Source organism: Plectropomus leopardus, chromosome 18, assembly GCF_008729295.1.
Source record: "Plectropomus leopardus isolate mb chromosome 18, YSFRI_Pleo_2.0, whole genome shotgun sequence".
Taxonomy (NCBI): domain Eukaryota; kingdom Metazoa; phylum Chordata; class Actinopteri; order Perciformes; family Serranidae; genus Plectropomus; species Plectropomus leopardus.
Genome location: NC_056480.1, coordinates 28,173,733 through 28,191,005, shown reverse-complemented (window position 1 = coordinate 28,191,005; position 17,273 = coordinate 28,173,733). Strand labels below are relative to the sequence as shown.

The following is a 17,273-nucleotide window of genomic DNA, read 5'->3' as shown; positions in this document are numbered from 1 at the left end:
TGTGGCTGCAGCTCCGGCTCGCCTTGATCGTGGTCTTGGTTGTGCTTTTGCTGTGGTCCTGTCTGAGGCTGTGCCTGTGTCGTGGGCCCTGGATGTGCAGATGCTGTGATCCTGCTCGACGCGACCTTCTACTGCCATTATTATGCGTCATGCCTCCACTATTAATATACGAATGGGATTCTTATCAACTCCTAAGATATTTGCACGTAACATCACATGCTATCATAGAGTGAATTTAGTAATTTTACGTTTATCACTATTGATATATGATATGCTATTGTTGCCATTATTGCTGTGCTTCTCTCCCCCTCTCTTTCCCTCTCTCTTTCTTCTTTCTCTCTGTCATTACTGTAATATAATTTTTATTTACGACATCTATTGCAGGTCTGTCCATAATGGAAGAGGGATCCCTCCTCAGTCACTCTTCCTGAGGTTTCTACCTTTTTTTTTCTCTTGTTACAGGATTTTTTTGGGGGAGTTTTTCCTTAGACATTGTGAGGGTCTAATGGCAGAGGGATGTCGTACGCTGTAAAGCCCTCTGAGGCAAACTGTGTTTTGTGATAATGGAATTTATTAATAAAATTGAATTGGATTGAATTGAAATTGAATGGGGAACTAAAAACTAAGAATCCGAACATCTGATTGTTAAGATACTTCACAGTGTGAAAATACTTAGTTAAGGATACAAAGATCTAAAGGTGCAGCATTAAATATTCCTTAAAACTAGATAAAATCTATAGGGTTTTTTTGACAGAGCTTCTGGCTGACAGCGCATAACACCGATATGTTGGAGATATAGTTGGGATATATACTGTATATCCCATGTGGAACAAGCAATGATACATTGAGTTCATTTGATATATTGCCCCTATTTGTGTTTATAGGGTTGGTTTACTATGGTTCCGCCAACACTGATTACAGAACACTGATACTGATATGAACATATTTTCATATTATACTGGTTGATGTAGGATATTTCATGCTGATAACAGATTAATCTGAGAGCAAAGAAGCAGTTACCTTGCTTTTGAGAGGTTAAAAAGCCTCAAAAACAGCCTCTGTAACTATCCACTGGAACTCAAGATAATGATACAATGGCACTGCTGCCCACTGAGACCTGCTCACTTCGACTTTAGGCCACATGGAACTGCAGTGGAGCAGATGGGAATTCAATGCCTTCATTAAGTGCGACTCAACATGAATCACGAAGAGAGCAGGAAATCCCAAAACATAGCTTCATGTCTGCTTTACAAACTAAAACTGACAGCCTAGTTTGCCAACCACACAATGATTACAATGATCTGCAAAGCAGCACAGCAGATGCACTGAGATCAAGTCAAACATTCTTTTTATGTAATGGTTACATCTTACCCTGGCACACCTCCTGCCTCCATATGATTGGCTAGCGTCACGTCATGTGACCACACGTCATACTGCCACTTGCGGAGGCCAATCACACCACACAGGACATTCCCAGAATGAACTCCAACACGCATGTTGATATCGACTCCCGTGGCGTCTCGGACCTTTCTGTGGAGGGTACAGAGCAGAAGTCACTTTTACAAAAGGAAGTTTAACATTTTTGGAAAATGTGCTTTCTTTCCAAGAGTGAGATTAAAATGTGGTTAGCCTAGCTTAGCATAAAGACCAGAAGCAAGAGGAAACAGCTAACCTGAATCTGTGCTGAATTCACAAAAACAAATTTGAAACTAAAAAATGAGGAGGGCTAGGTATCACTTAAAAAATATGATACTGGTACCAATACCAGTACCCTTAAAGTTATACAAACACTGATAAAGTACTTCATTGGATACCTATAATATAAAAGGAGTGTGTAATATAGCCATATATTTGAACGTTTTGGCCCTGTCTTATCCCGCTAAAACTCTGTCAAATACACAGATCAGCTTCACCACACCATAGTTGCTGTGAGAGTTCAGCCAGCCGCACACACAGTGACAGGCTAACTGTTAGCATAACATGGCTAACATTACCTAATTGTTTTAAAGACTTTAATGACAAAACCAAGTCATATCGATGTCAGTGTGAGTTTGTTGGGACCATTTAATGTTTCGGTGTTGGGTGTTAGCTGCTGATCTGTACGCTTGTGTTAACAATGCAGACATTGAACTGACAGTTCGTGGAGGGGACAGGTTTGGGCCTGGGGGGACAGCAGCCTGACTAATCGAGCAGCAACTCGATTAGTCGACTCTGAGTTTTCCTCTCCAACCACGACTGCATTCACGTGAAAGAGGATGGGATATTAATCACGAGTGACATCATCGAACCATAAATGAAGTACGTCTTCTGGTACCATAGACTATGAAATGGCAATACTGTTTTTCACTGGCAATGTTGTTTTCAAGGAAAACCAAAAAGTCCTATTCATTGGTGTTAAATGTAAATGACAGCCTGTATTCTAACAGGATAAAAAGATATAGAAATACTTAAATACTTTTCAATTATCGATAGTAGGCAAGACTTTAAATGAATTCACATAAAAACACTTTAAGTGATGCCAGACTGTTTCTGTCACCTAATAACAGGAGCCAGTTAACAGTGTGTGGATGATTTTTATAATAAAAATAATCATCATCATTCTGAGCTGCAGTGATTAATCAAAGTGTGAAATCAGCCACACTGTCAGATACACTGCACAGATAAAATAAACTTTGCACAAATAAAATGCAGCTGAAATCATCATCATGTTTTTACTGTCCTAAACTACCTCTCCATTTGTTATGAGCTCAGTGGAAATAGAAAGCGTAGAACAATAAAATAGTTTTACTAACGACGTAGAAAAAGTATACACTCTTTTTACCTGTCACTCCTGTCACTCTGGACTTTTGTTCATGTTGGGACACTTTTTATCCACTGATGTGATTGATCAGTGGTCACATGGTTTAACAGGTTGTTATCTGATACACTGAAGTTAACTTGCTACAGAGCAGGTTAGCGTTTCAGCATCAGTTACCACGGTGGTTTATACCAGTAAAAAGTGAACCAGCTGCATATCACTGAAAACCCAGAGATACAGTACCTTGAAGTTACCTTGCTAACCCCTAATCCTGATTCGTAATACAGGCTTCTAGAGCAAAAAAAGTTGCAGCTTTTGTTTGACTGGATATGTTTTAAATACTACCTGGTACTGTGTTTATTTGGCAGTACCTTTAAGGTATTGAGCACCAATACCCAGACCTAAAAATTAGTCAACTTTATTGTATTAGCATGTATCATGTAATTTTAAAGGGGATGTTGGGGTGTCTAATTTATTTAATCTTTACACAAAAAAATGACTGTGACTCAATTTTACTTGCTGAAACAACTTCTTGGTCAATTAAGCATATTCACCAAAATGTTGGACACTTGAGTTAGCCATTTGTAGACTGCCATCACCAATTCTGCCAGTAACCAGCATTATATTTTGTGACATATGTATGTCACACAGATTGAGTGTTTCCTCTGGAGTGCGATTTCAGTCGCTGAAGAAAATCGTCCCAAACAGCACTGAAATACAGACGGTGCTTCATCGTGTCAGAGGTGGACGACACAGATTGGACTCTTTAATCTGATTTGGATTAAAGGTCAGTGTCAAAAGACAAACATATTGGTCTGTGAAACTAATGTGTTTGAGATCATGCATGAGTGAAAGGTATAGAGACAGAGAGCGAAAAGAGTGGGAAGGCTCAAGGGGAATATTTTTTCATTTGTTTGAAATTTGTATTTGTTCAGTCGGGAAGCTTATCATATTGAATTCACATTGTGTTTACTCTGGAGTTCAAACAGAGCTGAAATCAAGTCTGGCATTCCTTCTGCTCAATCTGTTTGACAGGCACACGCCTGTTTGTTTGTGTTTGTGTTTTCTGTTTGTGTGTGTGCGTGTGTATGTGTGTGTGAGGGAGAGAGAGAGAGAGAGAAAGAAAAACAGAGAGAGAAAAAGAAAGAAAGACAGCGAGAGAGAGAGAGAGATCTGGTATTTTACTTGATGGCCTCACACATATCCAAGCCCATCTTCACGCAGTTCCTGGCATGGTGAGGAAGCGACTCAGGCAGACCAGACACACAGTAGTAACAATCTCCCAGGATCTTGATTCTCATACACTCGTTCTCCTTAAAGACAAAGAGAGAGGAAGAGGGGGAAAATGTGGATTAACTGGAAGAAGTGTGTTTATCATCAAACTCCATAATCTGTCTAAAATGATCGTCTACAGCCACAGTTAAGTATCTTATTTATAAAATGCTGTGTGTTGTGCTCTTTCTCACCTCCACACAACCCTCTCACACACACAGTCACATCCATCATGCCCAAAATCAAACACCTACACACATAACACGTTAGCTCTCATTCCACATGTGGGATGTGTAACAGCTCATCGTTGGACCGGGTTTATATAACGGCGGCTTCATCAGGCAGGAGGACAGAGCTGCTGGACACAAACCTGAGAGAACCTGACTCAACTGTTTGGACCCGAATAACAGAGTACCCATGAGACCGCCAGATACACTCGGACCAGCCCACACTCCTGCAACCTGCAGCTGTGAACATGCACAGCGCTCTGGGAAGGTACGACACTGGCCGCAGGACAGAGAAAACATTCATTTCAAGGCTGTGCTTCATCTGATTGACAGCACAAGCCCCTGCTCTCTCCTTCTTGTTGTTTCATAATCAGCCACTTCCGGCACATTATTCAAAGTAGATCCAACTGTTAGACTTCAGGTAATGTCAGCTTAAAGCACCATTTGTGTCCTAAACTTCCGTTATTTCTCTATTGATCCAAATGAATTCTTGATTATAAATGCCATACTGTAATTTAAGATAGTAATGGTTGATAGTTATTGGGTTAATTCAAGGGATTTACAATGCATGTTTTTCATGATTTCAAATAGGATAATACTTGTCTTTATGCTTGATGACAACATGATTCTCTTTTTTTTTTCTTGTGGACCATCAATAATTGTATAGGTAGCATTTTCATTCCCCAATTATTTTAGACCTTAAAAAAAACTCTACATGATGTCCTGTTTAAGCAGTTTTATAAGATAATACCTTACTATGAATGTTCTGTACCATACCTTACTTGGTTTCTGTTTTTGTTTTTGCTGTAGTACATGCAGTATTAAAAAAAATCCAATTCAAATGCTTGTTTAAAAAAATAAATAAAAACAGGCACACGGTAAGATATAGAAAAAAAATCATTACCGACAGGAAGCAAACACCGAACTGAAAGTCCAGGATTTGTTGGGTCATCACCTTTTCCGTCCGCCTGCCCTACAGGGACCTTAGTGCTAATTATACTACGTTGTTACTTTCAGCATTTGAACTTGACGCCATCCAGCAGGGTATCACGTGAACACAACAGGCTCCGTCTGGCCATTAAGTGTCGTATAATAACAACGTGAATGGTTCCATGCGGTGGTGTTCTCAACTGATGCCAACTGTCTGCACCTCATGCTGAAGTGGCAGGTGCTATTTGGTTGTTTGGGAGCATATAATAACACCGCAATTGGTTTGGTTGTAATTGTGGGGATTGTATTTTTAGAAAAGATTTTTTGTAGATGTTTTCCTGGTTCAGAGGGACTTTGTGGTGTTGACCTGATGGCAGTAACTGGAAGGACTAGTGGAGGGGGGAAGGGGGCTCCTGTTTCATTAGAGTGGCTTTCCTCATCACTGTGCTGGCTGTATAGGTCAAATAGGGGACTTTAGGTGAACCAATTATTGAGCGGACCCGATTAGTTATGAGGGAGAGTTTTGTTTTGTGTTTGGTGGTGAGGGTGGTGTACCAGGATGAAATGTTGAAGGTGAGGACAAATTCAATTAGTGGCCTGTTAAACAGGGCTCAAATGTCCTCGCTGGCATTAAAAGTCCTTCCTCAGCAAGTGGAGACACTGCTGGGCTTTCTTGTACACAGAATCTGTGCACTGCGAAAATAACAGGGAGGTTTTTATCTCTGTCCCTAGCTACTTTAATGACTGTACTAGTTTACCAGTCAGCCTTTGATACTGAGGGGTTGGGAAACAGGGCATTGGTACCAGTCAGGTGGACCACTAGTCATGTCATCTGCATACTTTAAAGGTGCCATTCCTTCACTGCTGCAGGAGATGATGTCGGTGTAAACAGAGAAGGGAATGGGGAATAAACCTTGAGGGGGCCTGGTGTTTAAAATCAACTTACTGGATTGAGAAGCATTCACAAGCACCTGCTGTAGTCTGTCCTCTAAAACACTCCGTTAAAAAAAAACATTGTTGGGTTGTCCAATAGACAATGCATTTACACTAGCTATTATTGGTTTACTTTTCAGATATGTATTTCATGAATTCTAACTGAGCCTCAAGGTGCCTAATATACTAAAGGTCAATGTAGCCCATCTGACACGTGTCAACTGATGCTCCTATGGTGCACTGCAGGCATCACCTTTAAAATTCCTATATTTTGGGGAATCAAGATGGCAGCGTAGAGGGAACACTGTGCTTCACCGAGCTCCTGAGGCATATATCAAGTTATCCGACTATTTTACGTATTTGCATGGTAAAAGTGTCATTTTTTTACTGTGGGAATGACACTGCGGAAGCTAACACTGTAGATGAAGCTGAATGTGAAGATGCTAGCTACAGTGCTAACCCAATTATTCTCCAAGCGATGAACCATGTTACGGAGAATATCACAAAAGTTATCAACGCTAAAATTGAATTGGTGCTTGTGGCTATAAGGGAACAGACGACACAAGTACAGGCGCTGGGAACCTGAGTCGGCGAGACAGAGAGCAGGATTTAGTGTGGAGACCACGACGGAGTCATTACAGGCTAAAACGACAAGTCTGGAGAAACAAGTGAGGTGAATGCTGGAGCACACTGATGACCTGGATAATCGTGGGTGCAGGTGTAATGTACGTGTGGTCGGGTTAGCGGAAGGTACCGAGGGAACAGATCCTGTGAGTTTTATGGAGAAGTGGATACCTGATTATTTTAAAATGACAACCAAAGCGGGACGGGTGAAGCTGGACCGCGAGCACTGCTCCTCAGCACCAAAGTCCGGCCCCAATCAACAATCCAGGCCGATCATCATAAAGTTTCACAACTTCAGCGACAAGCAGTACATCATGAATGCAGCCCGTCGTCTCGGTGTGGAACTGGACCCACCTGCACGCACGGAACCAAAGACTTATTTCTTCAACAACTATTTGGCGACAGTGGCCAGGAAATGTAAGGCCTTTGATGATGTGAAGGGGCAGCTGAAGAAGATGAACCTGGCCATATTCAGGGTTACAGTCAACAGGAAAGAGGTTTGATTCACTGGAGGAAGCGGCGGCGTTTGTGGACTCTCTTGTTTAAACTCTGGATTACTGACTCAGCACAAACGCCGAAAAGAAAAAGGAAAGTGCCTTTATTTTATATATATGTGTATCCATAATGTTCAGTACAACTTAAGTCAAATGAGTACTTGCACGTTCATATCATTCACCACTGTATTTTATTTTTCTTTATTGCACCTCACCATGCGGACTACTGTTATGTCTCTGTATGTGAGGTGGGGCCTGTGTTGTTTCTATGTAGATGGGCGTAAATAGCGCTTGGGTGAGCTGTCGGCATGTTTAGCAGGGATTTTTCCCAATTTAAATTAGTGTTTGATCTAAATGTGTTCTGTTCTGGTTCTGGTTCTAATGTCATTTTAAGTGCTTACCTTTTTGAAAAGAGCAAATATAGACATTGTACTCATGCAAGAAACCCACCTTAATGACACAGAGAATTTAAAGTTACAGCAGGGAATGTATGGACAAGTATTTTTCTCGTCACTCACAACTAGAAGCAGTGGTGTAGCAATACTCATTAAATGGACCCTGCCCTTTAAGTTGGATAAATGTGTTAGGGATTAAAATGGCAATTTTATTATAATTAAAAGTAGTTTACAGGGACAAGATATAATCATAATGAATGTTTACTATCCACCAGCTCACTCACTGGACTTTATCACTATGTTTATGGATCTTATAGAAATGAGAGCTGATGCAGTTATAGTGGGTGGTGATTTTAATTGTATGTTAAATCCACTCATAGATAGATTTCCTCATAGTACATAGTAACAAATAATGAACCTTATAAAACCTCTGCTTGATTGGCTTACACTCCCCAACATCAATGTCCACCAAATGCGTACGACTAGGTGTATCACCAAACAGAAACACGGATACCGTTGTATTAGCCCCACCAACTGCTGTCGTTTAGGCCCATCCAAATGGCTGAGCAAGGCATCCAGATTTTGCTCTGAGTTTTTAAGGCAACCGTAAAGCACAGCATCATCTGGAGTTGACACATCCTCCTCCCCATGCCCTGCCACCACATGAGGGGACAACGGCACCGCCAAGCTAACTGGACCAACGCTGGACCCCTGGGTCTCCTGGTTGACTGCCCGCTATTCCCGAGGATAGTATGGCTTCAACAAATTAACATGACAAAGCTGAGTAGGTGACCTACGATTGGGAGTAGCTATCACATAGTTCTGATCAGACACCTTCTTCACCACGGAGTATGGACCTGAAAACTTCACTTGGAATGGAGATGAAACGAGGGGCAACAGGGCAAGTATCTGATCTCCAGGGAGAAAAACATGCTTCTCAACCTTGCGATCATACAGCTTCTTCATCTTTCCCTGTGCAGAGACTAACTTGTCCTTGGCCACCTCCTGTGCTTGGTACAGCTTGTACCAGAAACCATTAACATAATCAAGCAGGTTCTGGGGTGGCTGGGCCTCTGCCCAGTTGTCCTGCAACAGAGCTAGGGGACCCCACACCGTATGACCGAACACAAGGTAATCGAGACTAAACCCAGTGCTCTCCCTGGCCGCCAACAACACGGTAATCCCTTCTCCCAGTCTCTGTTCATTTGGGTACAGTATGCACGCAACATAGATTTAAGCATTTGGTGAAACGCTCCAGAGCACCTTGGCTCTGTGCGTGGTACGCAGACACCTGATTGTGAGTTATGTGCAGTTGTTTTAACACCTGTGCAAACAAACAAGATGAAAAGTTGGACCCCTGGTCTGACTGAATGACCCTAGGCGCGCCAAAGATTGAAATAAACTGTGACAAAGCCCGCACCACAGACCTGGCAGTGATAGAGCGCAAAGGGTACATAGCCGGGTACCTCGTGCTCAAGCACATCCCCGTCAACAGATAACTAGCGCCAGACTTTGAAGGAGGCAATGGCCCAACACAATCAATAATAAGGTGTAAAGGCTGGCCTATAGCTGGAATTGGACACAAGGGAGCTAGCTTTAGGCTCTGGTTCGGTTTGCTTGCTAGTTGACATGTATGGCACGACTTAATGTAGGCAGACACGTCACGCTTAAGCCTAGGCCAGAAAAAATACCTCAAGATGCGGTCGTGCGTCTTCCTGACGCACAAATGGCCAGACTCATCGTGGGAAACCTGCAACACCACAGTACGAAATCTGGAAGGCACAACAACTTAAATGGGTTCACCAACAAAATCCTCCCCATGAGGCACCCACTTCGTCATTAACACATCATTCTGAATGAAATAGCACTGGGCATGATTTTTAACCTCACCAAAGGGCCGTGCCAACTCCAACATATTCTTCAGAGAGCTATCAGCCTGCTGCTCCATCACCAGCTCACTGTGTGAAACAAACCAAGGAACATCAATACAAGACACATCCTGCTGTGAAGCATCATCCTCATGTTCAGAGAAAGTCATATCGGTCTATTGTGCTTGCTTCATGGCACACGTAACCGCACACGCCGCAAACGCCTCCGGGAACTCCACTGCATTCCCGTCAGGCTTACTGAGCTAAGCGCATTGCAACAGCCACTTCCCCCTGAAACAGATCACAGGACAACATCACTTTATGCTGAGGAACCCGTAAAGTCTGCAGCCCCATTCCCTGCACTGGAATGAGTGCACCAGTGTCAGACTCATGTGAAAATGGCAGGGTGGATGCTAAAATGAAAGAATTAAAAGCACCATTGTCCCGCAAAATTGTAGTTGTATAAAGCTAATTTTGTTCCATTATTTAGGAAAATAAGACAAGACTTAGAGCGCTGGAACTCACTCCCTGTTTCTTAGGTAAGGTAGAATAACCCTGATAAGAATGAATGTGTTACGCAGGTTGCTTTTTATTCAAATGGTTCCTATATTATTTTCAAATAGGGTCTTAAAAGATCTGAATAGCTGGCTCAGCTCGTTTATATGGAGTAAACGTAGGCCTAGATTAAAAATGTCAATGTTGCAGCTGCCAGATCAAATGGGCGGTTTAGATTTGCCAAATATTATAATATAATATAATGGATACAGGACAAAGCCACCTCTATTTGGCTAGACATAGAATCATCTTTAGCAAAGGGTCGACTACAAGATTTGTTATTTTTTAAGAATTTTAAAAGCATAAGAGACAACTGTACCAACCCGATAACATAAATATGCTGAAGGCATGCCGATCTGTCCGACGTCTAGAGGGGAGGCTCATTTGAACAGCTGATGAAGAGCTCCCAAAGCAAGATTTTTTTCTTTTTTGACAAATAAGGCATTATATCACTAAGAGTACAACCCTTATAGAAAACCCCGAGATCTCTGAGATTGAGAAAGTTCCAATATCAAGGGAAGATTTCTCTTAGCTTGTTCATTGATGTCTTATGTGACATGTCTTCCACTAATACGCAGAGGGTTAAGGATGTATGGGAAAAGGAATTGTCAGTGACTATTAGCGAGGAGAGATGGAATGATATTTGGGATTATGCTAAAAAAATATCCATCTGTACTGGTACAAAGGCAATCCAGTTTAGAATAATACATAGACTGCATATATCTCCTAACCGAAGACATACTTTTAACCCGACACTTTCTCATCTGTGTCTGAAATGTAAGACTGAAATAGGTACCTTAACTCATTGTCTATGGTAATGTTATAAACTACAGAAATACTGGTCTGACATATTGTGTGAAATGGGGAAAATATTTGGAAGTAGACATTTAACCACTGTAGGGAACAAAAGATTGTATAACATCCTAGTTTTTGCTGCCAGAAAAAATATATTGTTACAGTGGATTAGTGATAAGGCCCCTTCTATTAAAGGTTGGTGTAAGGTTATATTTGGGTTGCTTCCTCTGAAATATCTTACTAGTATTTTTGCAGGACAAAGTAGACCAGTTTTATAAAGTCTGGCTGCCCTCTTTGGACTATCTTTGACCTGACTCTTCCTCCATTTTTGTACAAGGACTCTCTTGAATCTGGACTTTTGTGACCCGTCATCTGTTTGTAAAGCAGACTGTCTCCTATTGCTTTCCGTTCATTTCTTTCAAACTGAGCTGTACTGTTTGTTTTGTTTTGTTTGTTTGTGATTATTGTTTTGATGTCTTTTTTGTTGTTGTCAATGTTCAACAGAAATAAGAAATAAGAAAACTCAATAAATATATATTTAAAAAAATCCAATATTATGGGAAAAGGTTGATATTTATAAGGCTTTTCTGGTTCCCCCCATTCATTTTACATGCATACACATATATAAGCAGCCTATATAGGTTCACAAGGCAAGAGAGCAATTGTTATATGTGTGCTGCTCCTTCTGTCAGTCGGCTGGCTGCATGAGTAAAGCCACTGGGGACCAGCCCCATTTCAGCTTTTATTTTTTCTTGTAGGTGGGTGAAACATAAAGCACAGCTAATCATATCTCTGTGTTACATTACTTATTTACTGTTGTGAGGTGTATGTAGCAAGTTAGATTTTATGATCAGCAAATGTTGGTAAACATTCATTGTAGGTGACAGTATGGGACATTTGACAGCAACGGTTCAGATCTAGTGGTATCAGTGTTAGCAGTTTTTTGGTTTACAGCTGCAGAATTACAACTGTACTGCTCTTAGAGTTTTTAGTTAAGCTGATAGAGCAAACATAAGCTGTCATCTGTTGCCAAAAACTGCTGTGCCCCTTTGTTCACCTCCCTGTCATCCCGTCCCACCTCTGACTTTGGGCACTGGGTCTTTATTTGAAGTTCCAAAATTGAAGCAAGGTCTGAGCACGGTTGTCAAAGCCATTTGACATGCCCCATAACACCTTTGGTGTATGTTCAGCCATTTCAAATACTAGGTGTACTTCAAAATGGGAGAGTTAGACGCTTTCAGTGCATTTGGGCCTTCATAAAGACCAAATGCTTTCAACAGTAACATTGTCTCAACTGAAAGTGCCAATAGTCACAAATGTTTAATTTGTCTGGTTCCAGACCTTAGAATCCTCCAACTCCACTGACTTTGCGTTGACTGATTGATCTGGCATCATGACATGAAACAGATTCTCAGTTAAAATAAAACAAAAAAAACCCGAAAAAAACAATGAGCACTCTGATGGGACTCAATTAGCCAATCAGCAGCACGGGCTTGAGACTAACGCTGTTGGAATGCTGTTGTCAAGCCGTGAGCTGGAACCAGTGAGGGGCAATAAGAACAATGGTGAGTGCTATAGACAATATAGATGCTGCTTTCGGGAATATTCTTAACCGCTTCACTCTTAAAAGGCTGGCAGAATACTATAGTAAACAGATAATTCACATGTAAGTCTGACATATTTTGATAATAAAAGGGATCATTTTGCATGTGATGGTTCAAATGATCAAAGAATGTTTAGAAGTTTACAAATTTCCCTTAAAATTATCTCATTAGTTTTCGTCAGCACACATGCGCCAAAACATGTTCAATTTGCTGGAGAATAAATAAGAAATTCAAATCTGTTCAATATGTCAAAATTATTCAGAGATTGGAACTTTTTGTTTTTAAAAAAAAATCTCATTCAAGAATTGAACCAAGGGGAATGAGAAAAACTGTAAAGACTGTTTAAATTCCAATATTTTTTTCCTAAAGACCCTTGTGTATGAAATGTGATGAAAACTGGCTTACCTTTGCAATCTGGTCAAACTTGCCGAAGAGTTCGTTTAGCATATGCACCAGTTCTCCTGGGGAGCAGTCACTGGCTAGCCTGGTGAAGCCCACGATGTCAGCATACAGAATGCTGCAGGAAACAACAAGAAACAATAATTAATATAGCATTTTAATATGGTATTACTGAGTAACAAAACCATCAACATTTTAAAGACAAAATTTCAAAACTTTTCCATGACTTTTCAAGGACCCCATATAACGACGTTTTTTTTCCCTTGCCAAACTTGCCTGACATTTTTCAAACATATCAGATTCAGTCTCTATTCAGACATAATTTCACTTAGCTTGCATACATGGAGAGAGACCGAACGTGGTAAGAAAATGAAGAAATGTACATGATGGTAAACAAAGGTCCTAAGACCCGCCCCTCCATGTCAGTGAATGGGACATAGGCCGAACTAAAGACTCAAAATACACGGCAAATAAATTTTTCCCAAAGATGATTTCTGTCACTGAAGGTAGTTCTCATCACCCTGATGTTTGTTCAACTGTTTGTTTTCATAATAACTTTGGTTTTAATGAGTTATTAAACTATACAAAAGGGGGCTTTTTTGCCATGATTGACAGCTGTGACAGCAAATCTGTGTGCTCGCATTCAGTGGAGCTGCTCACGATTGTTTGGACGGGTGTTTGGGCAGGAACTCCCTCACCACAGATATTGTTACTGCACAGATGCAGGGCTCCCGGTGACATCACCCTCACAAGATGGCAACGCTCACATCCAGAATATTTTAACCTCACTTCAGCATCATTCATCTTCATTTACAGTCTATGGCTGAAACCAACAAGAAGTAATGACAAAAATGGCAAGTGCTATAGAAGAGAGAGGCACTGTGATTAGGGCTGGTCTAAACCAGCTTGTCTTCTGAGCAGACGCTGCTTTAGTTCATTCGATTTTTCAGGAAGCCAGGGGCCAGTTGCATAAGTCCCATACATGTTTCTAGAATTTTAGGACATTTCTCAGATTTCAGAATTTTAGAATATTTCTCAGATTTCAGAATTTTAGAATGTTTCTCAGATTTTAGGTAATTTCTACACATTTTTTTCATTTCATTTTTTTGGATGAAAAAGCTAATTTTTTATGCTTTTTTATGCAGCACAGACCAGCAAAAATGTGCAGATTTATAGAGGGGACTTAGAATGATAAAGAAGATACACACACGCAAGATAGGAATTAAAAAAAAAAAAAAAAGTAAGCTGTCTGACAAATACCCACCCCCCCACCCATGTCGTCAGTTACCGCCACACATAGATTCTTATTCTGTTGGAAACACGCAATATTAGTCAACAACCAGTGATTCCAGCTGCAGACATGAGAGTGGAGGCAGCGGCTGGTGTTTGGCTCTCTGCTAACTGTCGAGTGTAGGAGGATCCTGGCACAATTATGCTGCCACATGTCCTTGGGTGTCACTTCTTTGTTCTGGAGAGATTGCCCTATTCACTGTGAGCTAGCCTATGTGAGAATTTGTTATTATTGGAAGGATAATAGGCAGATCAACATGAGCGCGCACATACACACGCACACACACACACACACACACATGAGGCCCACTTAAAAGGGACACAGTGATAAAGTTTCTCCTGTGAAGCTCCAGCATGGCAGAAAACAGGATTTATATAGGTTCTATAAAGAGGCTCTCATGATAAGCCTGGATTTGTTTCTATGCACCTCGACAACATACATAGAGGATGTCATCAAGAACAGAGTGACCTCAGAGTACAGTGGAGGTGGATTAAGTCTGAGTAGAATTTGGCCATAGCAATGAAAAGGAAGAAGAGGATGGAACGTGGAGAAGATGACGAGAATGGAAAGAAGAGAAGAGTGGAGGAAAAAAAGGGAGATGATGAGAGGAGCACAGAGTGTGGGAGAAATCCGATGTGAGAGCAGGTAGAGAGGGGAAGACAAAACAAGACAAGGGGGAGGACAGGATGGTATAGAAGCAATGCAGCGACAAGAGAGGAGAAAATAATAACCTGTATTATGTGGACGCACAGATAAAGGGGAAGAATCTTACCTGACATTGGTGTGTCGCTGCACATAGAGGTTGTGGAAATTGTTGGTACTCTCGGTTCGGCCGAAGTTGGGTCCCTGCAACCTCTGAATGATCTCGGCTTTCATCACCCTGGCTATATGAGCCGGCAGTAGGGATAAGAGTAAACGCTCCTGGGGACAGAGACAGGGGAAGACAGGGATGGAAGCCAGAAGTCAATAGGGCAACTAGGATGTTACAAACAATAGTGCCATGTGGAGAAGATAATACATCCATGGAGAAGATAAGAAAAAATGAACGAATACTTGGATTAACATGTTGAAATGATAACACAGTAACAGTGATTGAAGTAGTGTTACTTTTGCTGTACAGCTTAATGCTGAAAATATTCAGCTACAGTGTTGTTTTTGATTCACACAGCAGGACTGCTCCATTCTGAGTCAAAGACAAAAACATACAAACAGCACTTGTTCTTTTTTTTTTTTAAGAAGACTTAATTAATCTCCAAGGGGAAATTATTATTTTTTCACTCTGCTGTTAGATACACACAGGCCTGAAAAACAGACACATCCACAAACTGAACCCATGCATTAATGGAGAAATGTCAGAGTGAGGGGGCTGCCAGTCCACATTCTATACTTGGTCCGTATGGATACTTGAACCAATGACGCTTTGATTCCCAAGCCAAGTCCCTATGGACTGAGCTACTGGCGTTTATCAATAGCAAATGCTATTGCACATTCAAACTTTTGTTTGGACTCTATACAGAGAAATACACAGTTTGGAATTTATGTCTGTGGTGTGCAGTATACCACTCTAGTTTTGTTTCTTGTGTTTTAACTCTGTGTGTCTTTCATATCTGTCATATACAGTCTGGCTGTCTTACCTGTCTGTGCTCTATCTATCTGTCTATCTATCTAATACATTCAAAATGAGAGCCAAAAGTTCATACTGTTTAGAGTGGCATTGAAGCAAGTTATTGTTCTGTTGTGTTCTATTTTATTCTGTTCTATTAACAAGATAGAACAGCACAGACCAGAGTAGAATTGAACATAATATAATAGAACAATAGAATAAAACAGAAAATAAAAGATAAGAAAACTGTATAGAAGAGAACACAATGAAATAGAAGAGAACAGAATAGAAGAAATACAATAGAAAAGAACGAAGTAGAACCAAATAGATCAGAAAATCATAGAATATAACAGAAAACAGTGGAACATAATAGAAAGAACAGAACAGAAGGCAATAGAACAGAATGTAATAAACCACAAAACCAAAGGAAAAACCCCAAAATAAAACAGAACAGAACAGAATAGATCAAAAAACAACAGAACAGAACAGAAAAAATAGGTTAGAATAGATCAGAATAGACACAATAGACTAGAACAAAACATTCTGTTCTATTCCATTCTGTTCTCTTCTATAGTACTGCATATAATTATAAAGCAGTTGTCATCCACAGCTAATATTTAACATCCTTGACATATTTATAGGTTCCCTTAATTATGCTTCATGGGGGCTAATTTTTCAGCCCTGAGCACAGGAAGCTAACATCAAGTATTGTACATATGAGCGTCTGAGGTACAGACATTTTCTTGATACAAAGGCAGAGGAAAGCAACAGAGAACGCTCTGTAGATTGTCTGTGATCCGACAGGTGAAACATAAAGGTGAAACATTCTTATCAAAAAAAATAATCCGTTTATGATGCTGAGCCCTGTGTAGTGTTGTCAGTTATTTATTGGTGTTCTGACCCTGCCACACTGATCTGTACTTCAGTCTGTCCTGCTGACGATGTCTGAGTTAGTTGATATGTTCTTTACAGTCATGTTCACTCACAGCTGCACTGAAAACATCCTCAACAAGACATGTCATTGCATAATAGAGTCAGTTATCTTGGGAATAAGAAAAATGTTGATCCAGAGACGCAAGATCCATCATTCAGAGCTGTTGTGTAACCATGTAAGTTGTGGGTTTTTGCTTTAATTTAGCACCATCCACATTGGATGGAGGCTTGTTTGAGGGTGATTTTGAGCGTGTGTGAGTGTTTGGCCGTGTGCGTGTGTGTGTGTGTGTGTGTGTGTGTGTGTGTGTGTGTGTGTGTGCATATTAGAGAGAGCGAATAGCTGCCTGAGGGGGTGTGACTCATAAATGCGGCTCACAGCAGAGAGGGTCATTACATTGTTCACACACCACGGGCTCATTTCCTAAAACACAGCAGCAAATTAAGTAGAGAGGGGTTGGGGGGGTGATGCACTAAAAATAGAACTCCACACCACCTGCACTTATTTACTTATTCAGCACTGAAACAATATGAACACTCTCCTGTGAGCATGCAG

The 17,273-nt window shown here is 40.8% G+C and overlaps 1 protein-coding gene across 1 annotated transcript in view; it reads right to left on the bottom strand.

The window, feature by feature from the left end:
- adcy2b (adenylate cyclase 2b (brain)) overlaps positions 1-17,273 on the bottom strand; it is an 87,707-nt gene that overhangs the window by 38,785 nt on the left and 31,649 nt on the right. The window contains exons 5-8 of the mRNA XM_042506433.1: positions 14,957-15,105; positions 12,900-13,011; positions 3,983-4,110; positions 1,372-1,530 (exon numbers count right to left, since the gene is read on the bottom strand). Of these exons, the coding sequence (XP_042362367.1) occupies positions 1,372-1,530; positions 3,983-4,110; positions 12,900-13,011; positions 14,957-15,105 (548 nt within the window). The remainder of the gene's footprint in view (positions 1-1,371; positions 1,531-3,982; positions 4,111-12,899; positions 13,012-14,956; positions 15,106-17,273) is intronic.